Source organism: Trachemys scripta, chromosome 14 (genome assembly GCF_013100865.1).
Source record: "Trachemys scripta elegans isolate TJP31775 chromosome 14, CAS_Tse_1.0, whole genome shotgun sequence".
Taxonomy (NCBI): Eukaryota; Metazoa; Chordata; order Testudines; family Emydidae; genus Trachemys; species Trachemys scripta.
This window is the reverse complement of record NC_048311.1, coordinates 38,794,064-38,813,012: the sequence shown is the minus strand read 5'-3', so window position 1 is coordinate 38,813,012 and position 18,949 is coordinate 38,794,064. Positions and strand designations below refer to the sequence as shown.

General features: G+C 48.8%; 1 protein-coding gene across 1 annotated transcript in view; it reads right to left on the bottom strand.

Moving 5' to 3' along the window:
• LOC117887098 (zinc finger protein 248-like) overlaps positions 1-18,949 on the bottom strand; it is a 236,550-nt gene that overhangs the window by 3,230 nt on the left and 214,371 nt on the right. Inside the window, exon 2 of the mRNA XM_034789340.1 lies at positions 236-323. Within this exon, the coding sequence (XP_034645231.1) occupies positions 236-292 (57 nt within the window). The 5' untranslated portion in view covers positions 293-323. The remainder of the gene's footprint in view (positions 1-235; positions 324-18,949) is intronic.

Below are 18,949 nucleotides of genomic sequence, written 5' to 3'. Positions count from 1 at the left end.
GAGCCAGGGACAGGAATCCCAACAGCTTCCCTTCATATTTCACAGCAGCCTGTGGCTAGTGGGGTCTCACTCCCAGCCCTGTGCAATGGTGTTATATCCTGTTTGAGAAATGGGGGAATGTCCCGTCTCCCCTCCCCCATCACCAATGGGCCCACTCAGAAAATCAGCGGGTTTATCACATCCTGTCTCCTCCTTGCCCCTGCCCCTGCCCAGGAGCTCCCTGATAGTCCCCTACCTGAGCTGGCTCCATCACAGACATTTCCCTTCCCTGTCTCATGGAAGACAGGCCCATCTGGAGCAAAACGTGGACGTGATTCCTCAGCCTGTCAGGGCAAGAGGAGTGATGGGGGAGGTTACAGAAGGGGCTTCAGTCCATGTAACACCGTGATTCCCTCCCAGACTCTTCAGACCCTCCCAGTAACAGCATCTCTGAGCCAAATGCTAGAAAAAAAGCAGAACTAAAGGGGCCACTTTGGGGGATTTTCCCAAACTGCCGTGTAAACTCCTCTCCCTTAGGAGCAGCAGGAGCTCTCTGGTGGCATCACCTAAAGAATGAGCCGCCCTGGACTCCCCAGCAGCCCCCAGGGACAGGCAGGCAGAGGCTGATCCCATTGGCCCATCCACACTCCCTGCCTGCCCAAAGCAGCAGTGACTCCGGTGTGGCTGAGATGTGAATCCTGCCCAGAAATCAGACCAGGGCCCTGGGCGACCCCAAAACTCATGAGACACAGACCCCACCAGCACTGGTGTGTCTGACAGTAACACACTGGGAGCGGGGTGTGGGTGTGGGGGGATGGGTTTTTGCCTCTGTCCCCCGCCAGTCTCCCCACACCCCTACTTACCTCGCAGTGCCCCCGACTCACATCTTCCCCCATTCCAGCCTCGCTCCCCTCAGCCCCCCAATCCCACCGCATCGCCCCATGTTCCCTTCAGTGCGCCCCCGCCCCCATCCCAGCCTGCCCCCCGCATCCGCCTCCTTCCCCCACCCCGCTCCCCTCGCCTGCCCTCACCCCCCGCCCCTCTTTATCCTCCTCCCCCTGCAGCCCGGGGGTGACGGGGGGCGAGTTTCTCTCACCTTCCCTCCGAGCGGGGCCCCCTGGGGCAGGGGCCGGGCCGGGAAGGGGCCTGGCCGGGCTGGGGGCTCTGCCCTGGGAGAGGCTCCTGGGGAGCAGCGGGAAGGGCCCTGCTGGAGATTCCCCTCTCCCGGCTGCAGCCCGGGCTCCGGGCTCCCAGCACCAGCCGCCGGGGCTCGGGGATCTCGCCGGGAGCCTGGAGCCAGAGTCACCGCAGCGGCTGCGAGTCACTTCCTGCTGCCGGGCCTGAGCCCAGCGATCGCTCCCCCCAGAGCCGCCTCCCAGCTGCTCCTGGGTCCTAGCGATCAACCCAGCGCGCTGCAGCATCTCTGTGTCCGGCTCCTCTTCCACTCACAGGCTCTAAGGTCAGAAGGGCCCATCATGAGCAACTAGCCCAGGGATTCTCACAACCAAATGTGGTGGCCTCAGAGTGTGGCCAGCAACTCTCACTGGTGGCCGCTCTGACACTTTCCCCTGTAATCCTAATTCACTTTATGAGAAACCAATAAATATGCAGAGGTAAGCGGGGGAAACGGTCTTAGTATTGTGGGGAACTCTTCGGGCTTATACACCACCCTGATAGAATCGAATAGCAAAAGGAGCTGAGTCCTCGCTCCCACTCCCTTTACCTGGAGACCTGCCAGACCTCAAGGACTCCCCTTCCACTCTGGTGTCTGAAACCCCGACAAGGCTGGCCCCAAGATTCCTGCAGGGTCTGCAGCCCCAATTTTGTTGCGATCAGTCAGGACAGAGGCTAGGATGTCGTATCCGCACTCTGGGGTGCTCTTTTCACTCCAGACGCATCCCCGATGCCGCTATTCAGCATTGCGTAAAGTTCAGAACAAATACGATTTATTAAACAGCAAGTAATAAAAAAAAATTCAGGAAAAAATGGGAAAGGAGAAAGGAAAACATGATGTCATCCCACGCTGCCCAGGATCCCCCCCCCTCGCTCTCCCCAGCTGCTCACCACACCCAGCTCCAGACTGCTCCAGCCACAGCTTCCCTCTGCATCAGTGCTTCTACTCCTCTGCCTCCAACCCAGCTCTGGCTGCTCCTCTTCCCTTAGCTCTGCCCTTCTTTGGCAGGCAGCTCCAGCTCACACAGGGAACTGGCACCTGACTCCTTCATTGGCCTGCCTGCCTCAGGGTTTTCTTTTCTCATTGGATCTTCCTGTCTTTTGGTACTGGGAGAAGCCAACCAACCCCTCCCCTGTGCACTAAGTTTCAGTAAGGGGCCAACAGTCATGGGGTCAGGCAACTTCCTGGTGTGTGTGAGCTCCAAAGCATCCTTCAGGTGAATTATAAATTTCTTTGTTTACCCCTTTCTTCCTGTTGGTGATGGACGGCCAGATAAGGGTTTTCTAACACCCACAGTCGGTCCTTTGTCATCTCTCAGGACTTTGAGTGGGACAATCCCTTGAACTATGACATATTTCAGTAACAAAAACTTTGACATATGTCTGGGTCCTTATGGACAGATCCTCTTGTTTGAGCCTGCTGACGGGTTTTGCCATAACAACAAATGTCCGGGGGTGTTTGCAGAGCACAAGTGCTGAAACTCAGAAACATCCCTGATTATTCACCTTCCCAACTAGCCAATTGCCCTGCATCCACAGCTGATTGATTGCTGCGAGATCCCACCCACCCAGGCCCAGACTCCCAGTCCTGGGGGAGTGTCCCGCAGGTCGGCGCTGACTGACAGCTGTTGCCAGCACTCTGCCACTGTGACAGCTGCCAACACTGCCCTCACCTCATGAGTATCCCCACCGCACCCCCTCCAGCACCTCTAACTCTACAACCCCCATCAGTTCCCACCCCCCATCAGCTCCCACCCCCCATCAGTGTCCTCTTTTGGGGCACCTGGAATATGGTCAGCCTAGCAACAAACATACATTAAAATCTCACCATTCTACATGCACTGGTGTTACACGCATTTCAACGGCACAATATTCAGCAGATCATGAGTTTTCCAATGATCCCTCACCAGGCACACTTTGCACACAAAATATCATAACCCTACACAAGTGGTGAACATGGGGTGCAGAGGTGATCACAAGAGGGATCAGTGTGGGGTGAGTGGGGCAACTCTCTGTCATGCCAACGCAGGACACGGTGGGACAGGGGGAGCGTGACCAGCTGGCTATCGAGGGCCGTGAAGGAAGGCAAGGAGAGGAGCCCCTCCCCAGGCTTGGTCCAGGTCCACTGGAGCTGCTGGGGAGAGGAACTCCTCCCTCACCTCAGCCACAGGAGCTGCCACGGCTGGGGAGAGGTGCCTCTCACCCAGTCCCAAGCAGCTGTGGTGAGAGAGGGCTGGGGGGAGTCCTCTCCCCACCGCAGTCTGCACCCCAAACTCCTCATCCACATCCCCATCCCACAGTCTGCACACCTGGCCAGAGCCCTCACCCCTCTGCACACCATCCCTCTGTCACAGCCCGGAGCCCCCCCACACTCTCCCAACCTCTTGGCCCCACCCCCATATGAACTAGTATGGAGATGATGTGTCACATACTGGTGCATAGAACCAAATTCATTCCACACATGGATGTAAAAAATGAGGCAACACTGGTCACAGCACAGAAGATGCTCAGAGTGAGTTTACACTAGGAAATCTGGTGGAGGGTCACAGAGATCTGCTGACTAATCCCGACCGCACCTCCTAGCCTAGCCAGAACTTCAGAGGCTGATGCTGCGGAGGCAGAGGTGGGATCTCCAGGCCTCTGATAAAAGGTCCTGTGGGAATCAGTGCCTCTCAGTGGTGCTGTCTGAATGCGCTTATCCTATGATCCCCAAACACGCGATACCCCCGCACCCAGTTCCCCCTGATATCAAGCTGCACCAGCCCCAGCCATTCAATCCCCAGAGACATCTTCAGAACCCGAAGTCCTGATCCCTTAACATTTCATTCCCCCAGAGCCCAGCACCCTGGGGGATTTGGGGAGGGGAGGAGTTACCAGCCCCCAGGGACACTTGCCCAAAAGGGAACAGCTCAAGTCAGTGGGGAAGCCCAGCTCAGGGGCTGGTGGAAGATGGGGGTTGGGGACAGGTGTCTAGAGTGAAGGTGGGGTCTGGCCCAAGTGTCCTTCTCCTCATCTCCATGGCAGGGGGATCCTGGCTGGCAGGGGAAGGGAGAGGGGGGAACTTCAGCCAGGGAGAGGGAGTGGCTGGTGGAGTTTCTTTCTCTCCCTTCCCCGACCTGTGGCCCATCAGCTCAGCAGCCAGGGCTGCAGCAGGGAGGAGGGGCTGATCGGGGCGTCTCCTCCTCTGCCTGGGGTTTGCTTAGACCAGGCAGAGCCAGTGGGTCACTGACCAGCTGATGCTTGGCTGCTGCTGGATCCTCACCCCAGTCATGGGCAGCTGGATGCTTGGGAGCCAAAAGCCCCTGACGTGTGTGGGAACGAGGAAATGGGGTTGTTCCTATGGCCTAATCAGGGCCCTGAGAGAATTTCCCTGCTGTGTGGGGGAGTCTCGGATGTCCAACATGGTGTTAGCTCCAGTTGGAGCGTTTTCCGCACTGAGAACATCTCAGCGGTTTCTTCCCTGTACAGATTTCAAGATGCTTGATACTCCAGGAGCACCTAATGCTTCCCCCGCATTCAAGGCCTCTCTGCTGTGTGGGTCACTGAGGTGTGAAGTCAAATTGAATCTTTTCCTGCAGTCCGGCTATTCCTAGGCTCTCTCATACCTCTGTGGATTCTCTGACTTTTAATGAGGGGTGATCGCTGAATGAAGCTTTCCCCACAGTCCAAGCACTGATGAGGTCTCTCTCCTGTGTGGATCCTTTGATGTGTTATAACGGCTGACTTCTACAGGAAACATTTCCGACAGTCGAGGCAATTCTGAGGTTTGTCTTAAGAAGGAATGTGAGGTGTGCAATAAGACGAGAGCTCCAATTAAACTTTTCCTACTTTCAAAACATTTATAGTGTCTTTCTCACATGTGGGTTTTCTCATGTTGAGTGAGTTTTGAGCTACAGTTACAATTTTCCCCACATTCCAAGCATATATAAGGTCTGGCTCTTGTGTGGATTCTCTGATGTCTAATAAGTTGTGAGCTTAGTATGAAACCTTTCCCACAGTCCAAGAACTTATGAGGACCCTCTCCTGTGTGAAGTGTCTGATGTGTAAGAAGTGCTGATCTCTCTGTGAAACCTTTCCCACAGTCCAAACACTTATGGGTTCTCTCTCGTGTGTTTATTTTCTGATGCTTATTAAGGGCAGTAAACGATCTAAACTCCTACATGCCACAGGGGGCTTCAACAAGGGTACCCTTAACTCACCCAGCAATATTGTTAATCTATCCATCCACACCCTTAACCCGGCAGAAGAGTCTGTCCTATCTCGGGGACTCTCTTTCTGCCCCACCACCCGCCCGCACATGATACAATTCTGTGGTGATCTGGAAGCCTACTTTTGTCGTCTCCGACTCAAGGAATATTTTCAACACACCATTGAACAGCGCACTGACCCAAAGGAACCCTCCTATCAACAATACGAGAAGAAGAATTCTGCGTGGACTCCTCCTGATGGTCGAAATGACAGAGTGGACTTCTACACAGAGTGCTTCCACAGACTTGCACAGGCTCAGATTGTGAACAAACAGCATCACTTGCCCCATAACCTCAGCCGCACAGAACGCAACGCCTTCCACGGCCTCAGAAACAAGCCTGACATTCTAATCAAAGGGGCTGACAAAGGAGGTGCTGCAGTCATCATGAATAGGTTGGATTATGAACAGGAGGCTGCCAAGCAACTCTCCAACACCACTTTCTAGAGGCCACTATCCTCCGATCCCACTGAGACGTACCAAAAGGAACTACACCATCTGCTCAAGAAACTCCCTGAAAAGGCACATGAACAAATCTTTACAGAGATCCCTACAACTCCGACTAGGGGTATTCTATCTGCTACCCAAGATCCATAAACCTGGAAATCCTGGACGCCCCATCGTCTCAGGCATTGGCACCCTGACAGCAGGATTGTCTGGCTATGTAGACTCTCTCCTCAGGCCCTACTTTACTAGCACTCCCAGCTGTCTTCGAGACACCACTGACTTCTGAAGAAACTACAATCCATTGGTGATCTCCCAGAAAACACCATTCTGGCCATTATGGATGTAGAAGTTCTCTACCCCAACACTCCACACAAAGATGAACTACAAGCTGTCATGAACAGGATCCCCGATAATGTCACGGCAAAGCTGGTGGCTCAATTTTGTGACTTTGTCCTCACGCGCAACTATTTCACATTTGGGGACAATGTATACCTTCAAGTCAGCGGCACTGCCAAGGGTACCCGAATGGCCCCACAGTATGCCAACATTTTTATGGCTGACTTAGAACAACGCTGCCTCAGTTTTTGTCTGCTTGAGCTACATTGATGACATCTTTATCATCTGGACCCATGGAAAAGATGCCCTTGAAGAATTCCACCATGATTTCAACAATTTCTATCCCACCATCAACCTCAGCTTGGACCAGTCCACACAAGAGATCCACTTCCTGGACACTACAGTGCTAATAAGCGATGGTCACATAAACACCACCCGATACTGGAAACCTACTGATTGCTATACTTACCTACATGCCTCCAGCTTTCATCCAGACCACACCACACAATCCATTGTCTACAGCCAAGCTCTAAGATAGAACTGCATTTGCTCCAACCCCTCAGACAAACACTTACAAGATCTCTATCAAGCGTTCTTACAACTACAACACCCACCTGCTGAAATGAAGAAACAGACTAACAGAGACAGAAGGGTACTCAGAAGTCACCTACTACAGGACAGGCCCAACAAAGAAAGTAACAGAATGCCACTAACCGTCACCTTCAGCCACCAACTAAAACCTCTCCAGCGCATCATCAAGGATCTACAACCTATCCTGAAAAATGATCCCTCACTCTCACAGATCTTGGGAGACAGGCCAGTCCTCACTTACAAACAGCCCCCCAACCTGAAGCAAATACTCACCAGAAACCAGACAACAAAAACACTAACCCAGGAACCTATCCTTGCAACAAAGCCGGTTGCCAACTCTGTCCACATATCTATTCAAGGGACACCATCATAAGACCTAATCACATCAGCCACACTATCAGAGACTCATTCAACTGCACATCTACCAATGTGATATATGCCATCATGTGCCAGCAATGCCCCTCTGCCATGTAGATTGGCCAAACTGGACAGTCTCCTAGCAAAGGAAGAAATGGACACAAATCAGACGTGAAGCATTATAACATTCAAAAAACAGTCGGAGAACACTTCAACCTCCCTGGACATTCAATTACAGACCTAAAAGTCGCCATTATTCAACAAAAAACTTCAAAAACAGACTCCAATGAGACACTGCAAAACTGGAATTAATTTGGAAACTGGAAACCTTTAAATTAGGCTTGAATAAAGACTGGGAGTGGCTGGGTCATTACACAAACTGTAATCTATTTCCCGACGCTAAGTTTCCCGCTACTGTTACTCACACCTTCTTGTCAACTGTTTGAAATGGGCCATCCTCATTATCACTACAAAAGATTTTTTTCTCCTGCTGATAATAGCACACCTTAATTGATTAGTCTCATTAGAATTGGTACGGCAACCCCCATTTTTTCATGTTCTCTGTATTGTGAGGGGGCAAGGCCAGATGGCTACAGTAAAGTAGAGAGGAACAGGTATGTTAACCCAGGCTAAACAAATCCCTGGTACCATGGTAACCAAATGGCAGTTGCTCCAGGTTAATCAAGACACCTGGGGCCAATTAAGATCCTTCTAGAAGTCAGTGGAGATAGCTAGATTGATTGGGACACCTGAAGCCAATCAAGGGCTCTCTGGAACTAGTTAAAAGCCTCCCAGTTAGTCAGTGAGGTATGAGTGTTAGGAGCTATAGAAGGGTTGCTTCTCCTCAACTTCCTTGTTGGCTTATAATGAAAATGGCTGAGTAAGCTGTGACTCATGTCTCTAGAGAGAGAAGGGCTACGTGGAGAGTCACGGTGAGCCTCTGAGGCTAGCAAAATCTGCCAGGAAACGGAGGACCAATGGAGTCAAGGACAGAGCTTTGTCACAGTCTATCTATCTAATCTATCTATCTATCTATCTATCTATCTAATCTTCCTTCTGTATTTTCCACTGCATGCATCTGATGAAGCGGGATTTAGCCCACAAAAGCTTGTGCTCAAATAAATTTGTTAGTTTCTAAGGTGCCACAAGTACACCTCGTTCTTTTTGCTGCTACAGACTAACACAGCTTCCACTCTGAAAACTTTGTTGTTTTAGGGTCTGGTGACCTTCGAGGAGGTGGCTGTGTATTTCACCCAGGGGCAGGGGGCTCTGCTGGACCCTGCTCAGAGAGCCCTCTACAGGGACATCATGCAGGAGAACTACGAGACTGTGACCTCGCTGGGTAAGGGATTCCCATCCCATCAGTTATTAGAAGCTGTGGTGTCTGAATGTCTGACTCTGGTCAGGTTCTTCCCTGGTCAGTTAGATTGGAGGGGAATGAGCTATGTAATGCACAACTCCCATGTGAGAGAGACTTGCATCTCTGTACACTCTAGTGAGACCAGGGTGTCAAAACCTATGGGATATACTAAATGATCCCCACCTGACCCCCTGCTAGCTTTCCAAGTGGAGAAGCCGTGTATTGTCCTGTCTGTGTTGTTTCTCATTCACACACAGAATCCCTCTTCACCTCCCTCCTTGGTAACAGCTCCAGCCATGCAGAGGGCACTGGGCTCCGGAAGTTTAGAAATAGTCAAGGGTCTAATTCCATAGCTGGGTGTGCGTCAGCACGGTCCTCAGAGAGCACAGATCCTAGGAATTCCTAGTGGGGGTGTCACAATTCCCCTCACCTCCCCAGATGTCTGCCTCCCCCAAGGGGGCTCAGTGACCATGTTCCCATCCTCTTGGATTCCATGTTCTCCCAACACAGCAAAGAGACAGATACCACCCATGGAATGTCCTTCCTGACAGATGCTCTCTCAATCCTCCACATACTCTGATCTGGTCTGATTTCACTCCCTGCACAAAATTCCCCATTCCCAAACCTGACCACATCACCTGTCTGGAATGAGGGGAAGAGCCGTGGGTGCCCAATCTCCAGGCCTGTGAGGAAAGAGAGATCCTGGGAGGTGCCCACACAGCTGAGGACTGACACAGAAACCATCTGGGAAATGAAGGAAAAAGTGGAGAATGCCAAAAATGTGTTATCAGTAAGTGCCCTCGGTTCTTGCTCATCTCATCTCACCCAGGCCAGGGCTGCAATCAGCAGTTTCCTTCCCTGTGAATTTTTGGGTGGGAAGTGGAGGCAGAATCCAATTGCTCTGTCTGTGCAGCTTTAGTATGTTGGGTTTTCCCTCGGTGCTATTCCTCTTTCTTTCTCCCAGGCACAATGACGCCTGTCTGAATTGTCTCTCTCCCAGCAGGTGACAAGACAGTGAGTGAGAAGGAGGGTAAACAACAACAGGAAGTTCCTGGGCTTGGGGAACCACAGGGGACCTTTGTGGCAAGAGCTGCAGGGAATTTTTCCCAGTTCTTGGAACAGAGACAAGCCTGTGGAAATTGGTACATGTCACAGAGGCTGTTGGGAAACCACTCAAGAGAGCAAATGTATGAATCTATTATACTTGGGGAAGGATACAGGGATCCCACAGCCCAGTAGACAACCCCCAAGGAAGAGAAATGTGATGAATGCCTCAGTTATGGGACCACAGTTTGTTTCGCCTCAGACAATTCATACTGGAGATAAATCACTTCAATGCTCGGACTGTGGGAAACGCTTCAATAACCACTGGGATCTTAATAACCATGGGAGAAGCCACACGGGACAGAAACCCTATCAATGCTTTGAGGGCAGCAACTGTTTGAATTGGAAGTCAGCACTGACTACACATCAGATAAGCCACACAGGAGAGAGACCCCACAAGTGCTTAGGCTGTGGAAAGTGTTTCATAAGGAGATCAACCCTTCTTAATCATCAGGCAATCCACACAGGAGAGCGACACAATAAGTGCTTAGACTGTGGGAAAAGTTTCATATGGCAGTCAGCCCTTATTAGACATCAAGTAGTCCACACAGGAGAGAGACCCCATCAATGCTCTGACTGTGGAAAAAGTTTCATACAGAGTTCAACCCTTGTTAAACATCAGGCAATCCATACAAGGGGAAGACCATAAGTGCTTGGACTCTGGGAAAGTTTTCAGAAACAGATCAGCCCTTCTAAACATAAGGCAAAACACACATAGTGTTTAGACTATGGGAAAACATTTCAAATAGATGCCAGCCCTTGTTTTACATCAGAGAATCTGCCTGGGGAGAGACCCCATAACTACTTAGCCTGTGGAAAGAGTTTTATACAGAGGTCAAACATTGTTAAACATCCAGCAATCCACATTGGAAAGAGACCCCATAAGTGCTTAGACTATGGGAAACATTTCAGAAACTGATCAATCCTTCTTTTACATCAGAGAATGCACACAAGAGCAAGACTCCATAAGTACTGGACTGTGACAAAAGTTGTACACAGAGATCACACATCATTAAACATTGGAGAATTCACACGATCTAAACTTCTGTGACAGCTGGCCTGAAAGAGTTAAGAAGCTTGAAGGCTAATTGACCCACATTCAACCTTTAGAGACAAATTATAAAAGTGTGTAAATAGTATTTGGGGCCATTCCAAGTAATATAGACCAGAACTTTCACATGTAACCTGGTATTGTTAAGAATTTGGAAGAAGATAGTAGTGCTGTTGATTAATTGTAGTTAAGTCGCATGATTAACTCAAAAAAATTAATTGTGGTTAGAAAAATTAATCTCGATGGATCACATTGTTAAGTAATAGAATACCAATTGAAAATTGTTAAATATTTTTGGATGTTTTTCTACGTTTTCATATATATATTGATTTCTATCCAAACAAAGAATAGAAAGTATACAGCACTCACTTTATATTATTTTATTACAAATATTTGTACTGTAAACATGAAAACCAAAAATAGTATTTTTCAGTTCACATCATACAAGTACTGTAATGCAATCCATTTATCATGAAAGTGTAACTAAGGCCTGGTCTACACTAGGAGGTTATGTTGAATTTAGCAGCGTTAAATCGAATTAACCCTGCACTCGTCCACACAAAGAAGCTATTTAGTTCAACATAGAGGTCTCTTAAATTCGATTTCTGTACTCCTCCCCGACGAGGGGAGTAACGCTAAATTCGACATGGCCATGTCGAATTTGGGTAGGTGTGGATGGAAATTGACGCTAATAGCTCTGGGAGTTATCCCACAGTGCACCACTCTGTTGACACTCTGGACAGCAGTCGGAGCTCGGATGCTCTGACCAGACACACAGGAAAAGCCCCGGGAAAATTTGAATTCCTTTTCCTGTCTGGCCAGTTTGATTCTCATTTCCTGTTTGGACATCGTGGTGAGCTCAGCAGCACTGGCACCGATGAGGAGTTCTCCAGCAGAGGTGACCATGCAATCTCAGAATAGAAAGAGGGCCCCAGCATGGACTGATCGGGAAGTCTTGGATCTGATTGCTGTGTGGGGCGATGAGTCTGTGCTTTCAGAGCTGCGATCGAAAAGACGGAATGCAAAGATCTATGAGAAGATCTCAAAAGCCATGACAGAGAGAGGATACAGCCGGGATGCAACGCAGTGCCGTGTGAAAATCAAGGAGCTGAGACAAGCATACCAGAAGACCAAAGAGTCAAACGGACGCTCCGGATCCCAGCCCCAGACATGCCGTTTCTACGAGGCACTGCATTCCATTCTAGGTGCGGCTGCCACCACTACCCCACCACTGACCGTGGACTCTGAGGATGGGATATTGTCGACGGCCGCTTCCTTGGAGATATTAGCGGATGGGGAAGATGAGGAAGGTGAGGAGGAGGACGAGGCAGTCGACAGCGCTTACAACGCTGATTTCCCAGACAGCCAGGAACTCTTCATCACCCTCACAGAGATCCGTCCCCAGGCGTTAACCCAGACCATGAATCAGGGGAAGGATCAGTCAGTAAGTGTTTTAAACATGTAAACATTTATTTTGAACAGAACAGGAATATTAACAATGGGTTTTTCATGATTAGTTTGCCCTAGGCGCTTAACGTTTTAGTCCTTGGCAGTGCAACTACTGCAAAAGAATCTAACAATGTCAGGTTTATCATGATTAGTTTGCCCTAGGCGCTCTACTTTTTAGTCCTTGCCAGTGCAGCTACTGGAAAAGAAGATCTATATGTCAGGGGATAGAGCTGAAATCCTCATGGGACATCTCCATGAAGCTCTCCTGGAGGTAATTGGAAAGCCTTTGCATGAGGTTCCTGGGGAGAGCGGCCTTATTGTGTCCTCCATGGTAGGAAACTTTTCCTCGGCAGGCTATCATCAAGTAATCTGGGATCATTGCCTTGCAAAGCATGGCGGCATATGGCTCTGGTTTTTGCTGGCTTTCACGCAGCATGGGTTCTTTCTCGGTCTCAGAAATCATCAGCAGAGTGATGTCGCTCACGGTGACCTGCTTTGAATTAGGGGAATGTTACTATCGGGACTGCTTGCCTGTTCCTTTACAGAACTGTCACTGGCAGTTTACAGCCACGCGGTGGAGGCGGGAGAGGGGCAGCATACAGGGATCTTTCCCGGGGACAGCCACGAGCGGGGGGGGGACAGGGGCAGAGTTCATGCTTGCTGGATTGCCAGCAGCATGGAACTGGCCAACGATAGGAGCATTGCTTTGAATGTGAAAGGAGGGCACTGCTATAATTTAAGTTTTAAGCAGCCAAAAGTCTACGACTTGCCATGTCAGCCTGCTACCCGAATTCCGCTGTCCTGCCCCGCTTGTCTGATCTCCACTGCAAGACCCCAGGCACTGAATGCGAAGGCCGAAAATTTGACCTTGTCCTGAGTGCGCATGTGATAGGTGCTGTTGCATGGTCTTGTTCACAGAGAAAGACTATGTTCAATGTTCACAAAAAATTATCTTTATGAGCAATTCACTCCCTTTTTCCCATCCCACAGCTGCGAATGTCTCCCGAAATACCCTGGCATTCCCCTCTCAGAGGCTGGGGCAGATTAGGCGGAGAAAGAAAAGGACACAGGACGACATGTTCTCAGAACTTATGGGCTGCTCCCGAGCCGATGCAGTCCAGTAGACCCAGTGGAGGGAGAACATGTCGCAATACCAGCGAGCACACAGCGAACGGGAGGATAGGTGGTGGCAGGAAGACCAGCAGGTGACTCAAACACTGCTTGGACTAATGAGGGAGCAAACGGACACGCACCGGCCCCTTGTGGATGTTCTGCAGGACAGGAGGCAGGAGGACAGAGCCCCACTGCAGTCTATCTCTAACTGCCCTCCCCCGCCACAAACTCCCATACCCCCCTCACCCAAAGTCCCAAGAAGGAGGGGCGGCAGGGGCCGTGAAAACTCTCACTCCACCCCTGCAGACTGCTTAAGTACCAGAAGGCTCTCATTCCCAAAAATTTGATAAGTCCTTTCCTTCCTGCCTCACTCAAGCCCCCGTCCCTGTTTCATCCCCTAACTGTGTAGTTGCTAATAAAAGATATGTTTCTGTTAATTACTGTTTCCATCATGTTCTTTTAGGGGAGAGTGTGTTTGAAGCGGGGAAGGGGGTTGGTAATTGGAGAGGACAGTCACCTTTTCCAGGGTACAGACATGGGGGCAGGTTCAGCAGAAGGTCACACACACATTGCAGTTACTAGGCACCCTGGTCAGTCTGGGAGGTGGTTTTCATGTTCTGTGTTTGTGGGGGGGGCATGTGACTTTGTGGCGGGGGAGGGCGGATAGAGATCTTATGCAGCGGTCCTTAGCTTGGATCAGAGAGCCACGCAGCAGGGGATCTGTAACCGTCCTCCCCCGCCACAAAGTCACATAGCCCCCCCACACAGAGTCCCGAAAAGGAGGGGTGGCAGGCTCCATTGAAACAACCAGTCCACCACTGCGGACCACTCTAGGAGCAGGAGCCTGTCATTCCTCAAGTTTAGAAGTGTTCTTTCCATCATTACGCCCGCTCCCCACCACAGTCTGCGTCCCAGTTTCAACACTTTACCGCAAAATCCGTAATAAAGAAAACGATGTTCATAAACAAAGTTCCATTTCTTTTATTTTTAAATGTGTGTTGGAACGGGGGGATGGGGTATGGAGCTGAAGAGGATAGTCAACAGTAAGTGGGTAAAGGAACGGAGGCAGGTTCAGCTTCTCTTTAAACAAACTTAATAGTCACAGGTTACCCTGCTCACTGAGGAACCTAGCTTTCAAAGCCTCCCGGATGCACAGCGCGTCCCGCTGGGCTCTTCTAATCACCCAGCTGTCTGGCTGGGTGTAATCAGCAGCCAGGCTATTCACCTGAATCTCCCACCCCGCCATAAAGGTCTCCCCCTTGCTCTCACAGAGATTGTGGAGCACACAGCAAGCTGCTATAACAATGGGGATATTGGTTTCGCTGAGATCACAGCGAGTCAGTAAGCTTCTCCATCTCCCCTTGAGACGGCCAAAAGCACACTCCACCACCATTCTGCACTTGCTCAGCTGGTAGTTGAAGAGTTCTTTTTCACTGTCCAGGGCGCCTGTATAGGGCTTCATGAGCCAGGGCATTAGCAGGTAGGCTGGGTCCCCGAGGATCACTATAGGGATTTCCACATCCCCAACAGTTATTTTCTGGTCCGGGAAGTAAATACCTTCCTGCAGCCGTCTAAACAGACCAGAGTTCCTGAAAACACGAGTGTCATGAACCTAGCCCGGCCATCCTACGTTGATGTTTGTAAAATGTCCCCTATGGTCCACCAGTGCTTGCAGCACCATTGAAAAGTAGCCCTTTCGGTTAATGTACTGGCTGGCCTGGTGGTCCGGTCCCAGGATAGGGATGTGAGTTCCATCTATGGCCCCACCGCAGTTTGGGAATCTCATCATGGCGAAGCCATCTTTGATGACCTGGATGTTTCCAAGGGTCACTACCTTTGACAGCAGTAGCTCAATGATTGCGTTGGCTACTTGCATCACAGCAACCCCCACGGTAAATTTCCCAATGCCAAAGTGATTTGCGACTGACGTAGCTGTCTGGCATTGCAAGCTTCCAGAGTGCTATGACCACTTGCTTCTGGACAGTCAGGGCTGCTCTCATCTGGGTGTCCTTGCGCTTCAGGGTAGGGGACAGCAACTCACAAAGTTCCAGGAAAGTTCCCTTCCGCATACAAAAGTTTCTCAGCCACTGTGATTCATCCCAGACCTGCAGCACTATGCGGTCCCACCAGTCCGTGCTTCTTTCCTGGGCCCAGAATAGCCGTTCCACAGCATCAACATGACCCATTGCCACCATAATGTTCACGGCGTGGGGTCCCATGCTTTGTGAGAGGTCTGTGCCACTATCAGACTTCATGTCTTCACCACGCTGCTGTAGCCTCCTCGCCCAATTTCTCAGCATCTGCCTCTGGAAAAGGTGGATGATAAGGTGCGAGGTGTTGACAACGGCCATAACTGCAGCGATGGTCGCAGCAGGCTCCATGCTCGCACTGCTGTGGCGTCCGCGCTGTCACTCACCAGAAAAGTGAGCGAACTGATTGCCCACCGGCGCTTTCAGGGAGGGAGGGCAGGAGTGATGGTTGGATGATGACAGTTACCCAAAACCAGCCTCAACACATTTTTTTCCCCAGCAGGCACTGGGGGCTCGACCCAGAATTCCAATGGGCAGCGGGGACTGCGGGAACTGTGGGATAGCTGCCCACAGTGCACTGCTTCCAATGTCGACGCTTGCCCCATTAGTGTGGACTCACAAAGTCGAATTACTGTCCTTTGTGTGGATACACACGTTCGACTTTGTAATATCGATTCCACATATTCGATTTAAGTACAATCGAACTACTCTCGTAGTGTAGACATACCCTTAGAAACATAGATTTTTTGTTATCTAAATGCACTCAAAAATAAAGCAATTAAAATCTTTAGAGCCTAGGAATCCACTCAGTGCTATTCTGCCTATTACTAAGAGAAACAAGTTTGTTTACATTTACTGGAGATAATGCTGCCTGTTTCTAATTTACGATGTCACCGGAAAGTGTGAGAAGGTGTTTGCATGGCACGTTTGTAGCTGGCAATGCAAGGTATTTATGTGCAAGATATGCTAAACATGCATATGTCCTTTCATGCTTCAGCCACCATTCCAGTGGACATGCTTCCATGCTGATGATGCTCATTTTAAAAAAAATGCATTAAATTATATTTGTGAGTGAACTCCTTGGAGGAGAATTGTACGTCCCCTGTTCTGTTTTACACACATTCTGCCAAATATTTCATAATATAGACGTCACGGATAATGACCTAGCACATGTTCATTTTAAGGACACTTTCACTGCAGATTTGACAAAACGCAAAGAAAATAACAATGTGAGATTTCTAAAGATAGCTACAGCACTCAGCCCAAGGTTTAAGAATCTGAAGTGCCTTCCAAAATCTGAGAGGGACAAGGTGTGGAGCATGCTTTGAGAAGTCTTAAGAGACCAACACTGCAATGCAGATACTACAGAAGTTGAACCACAAAAAAAGAAAATCAACCTTCTGCTGGTGGCATCTGACTCAGTTGATGGAAATGAACACACATCGATCCACTCTGCTTTGGTTTGTTATCGATTAGAACCCGTCATTATCAAAGATGCATGTCCTCTGGAATGGTGGTTGAAACAGGAAGGGACACATGACTCTTTAGCTCTTCTGGCACATAAATATCTTGTGACGCTGGCTGCAACAGTGCCATGAGAACACCTGTTCTCACATTCAGGTGACATTGTAAACAAGAAGTGGGCAGCATTATCTCCTGCAAACTGAAACCAAACTTGTTTTTCTGAGTGATTGGCTGTACAAGAAGTAGAACTGAGTGGAGTTGTAGGCTCTAAAGTTTTACATTGTTTTATTATTGAGTGCAGATATTTTTCTACATAATTCTACATTTGTAAGGTCAATTTTCATGATAAAGAGATTGCACTACAGTACTTGCAGTAGGTGAATTGAAAAATACTATTTCTTTTGTTTTTTACAGTGCAAGTATTTGTAATAACAATATAAAGTTCTCACTGTATACTTTGTATTCTGTGTTGCAGTTAAGTATCAGAGGGATAGCTGTGTTAGTCTGGATCTGTAAAAAGCAACAAAGAGTCTTCTGGCACGTCTTGCGTCTGAAGAAGTGTGGATTCACCCACGAAAGCTTATGCTCCAATACTTCTGTTAATCTGAAAGGTGCCACAAGACTCTGTGTTGCAGTTGAAATCAATATATTTCAAAATGTATAAAATATCCAAAATATTTAAATAAAAGGTATTCTATTATTGTTTAACAGCACGATTAATCACAATTAATTTTTTTGATTACTTGACAACCCTAGAAGATAGTAATTGTAGTAGTCTCGAATGGGAATTTACAAGTCTAAAGATGCGGTGTTTCTCCATGGAACTCTGGGTTCAGTCCTGCAAGGACTCAGAGCATCGGATCGCGACTGACAGAGCCCAGCTCCTCATTCATGCTCAATCTAACTGGCCATTAGATTGACTCGAGCTACAACAGACTGGTAACTATACGACCATCTGTGGGACCTGTGTGTGTGTATGTGTGAATGAATCTGCTAATTTTGTATGCTGTATTTTCAATAAATGTAGCATATTGCCTTTTCCCCTGAAAAAGATCCCATGTGCATTTTATAAGCATAACATTGTCACCTGGTACTGTAATCCATCTTGAAGCTGGGACTTTTCCAGAGTGGAGTGGGGTGGGATTGCAAACAAAGGTTTCCTGCCTTAGGGAAGTTCTATATGAAGTGGGGGAAGCAAACAATGAGAGTCTTCAGCTGGCTTAAGAGACGGCCTCCCCACCCCACAGAAATACCTGAAAGCACCTGGAAACAAAAAAACTGTAATTGGTGGGGTGGGAGAACACAGGCTGGACCCAGGTCAGAAAAGGTAACTGACCTGCGAAGGGTTTTATGTGAAATAACAGCTTGGGTGCAAAGTTATCATTTATAACTGATTATTTAGTGTATTAAGTTTAGTCTTGCGTCTTTTGTTTTGTTTTATTTTGTTTTGTGACTTACTTTGTTCTGTCTCTTATTACTTGAAATCACTTAAATCCTACTTTTTATACTTAATAAAATCATTTTTCTTTATTAATAAACCCAATGTAGTAATTGTTACTGGTGTGTGTGTGTGTGGGGGGGGCAACAGTTGTGCAAATCTCTCTTTTAGTGATATAGGGGGTGAATATCATTTTACTCTGTATAAGTTTTAAACAGAGTAAAACAGATTTATTTGGGGTTTAGACCCCATTGGGAGCTGGGTGTCTGAGTGCTGGAGACAGGAATCCTGCTGATCTGGTTTCAGTTTAGATCTGCAGTTGTGGGGGTGTGGCCGAGACCCTGGATCTGTGTTGCAGTAGGCTAGCGTGCCTGGCTGAAAAGGACAGGGTTCAGGAGGCCCAGGCTGGCGGGGAAAATGGGCTCAGAGGTAATTTCTGCATCAGGTGATAGTCCCAAGGGGGTCTCTGTGACCAAACCCATCACAGTACCCACCAGACATCATCCCACGTTCATTCTCTCATCAATCATTCACTCAAGATGTCAGTGCGATGCATTCCAAAGGGGTTGTTTTGGTCATTTTGCCCCGGGTCAGCTTGTGCCAAGCTCACTGATCTGTGTCTATATGTTTTGTTTACCTAGTGAGCCGACATATGACTGATAAATGTCAGTAATAGAACAAAAAGAACAGGAGTACTTGTGGCACCTTAGAGACTAACAAATTTATTAGACCATAAGCTTTCGTGGACTACAGCCCACTTCTTTGGATGCATATAGAATGGAACATATATTGAGGAGATATATATACACAC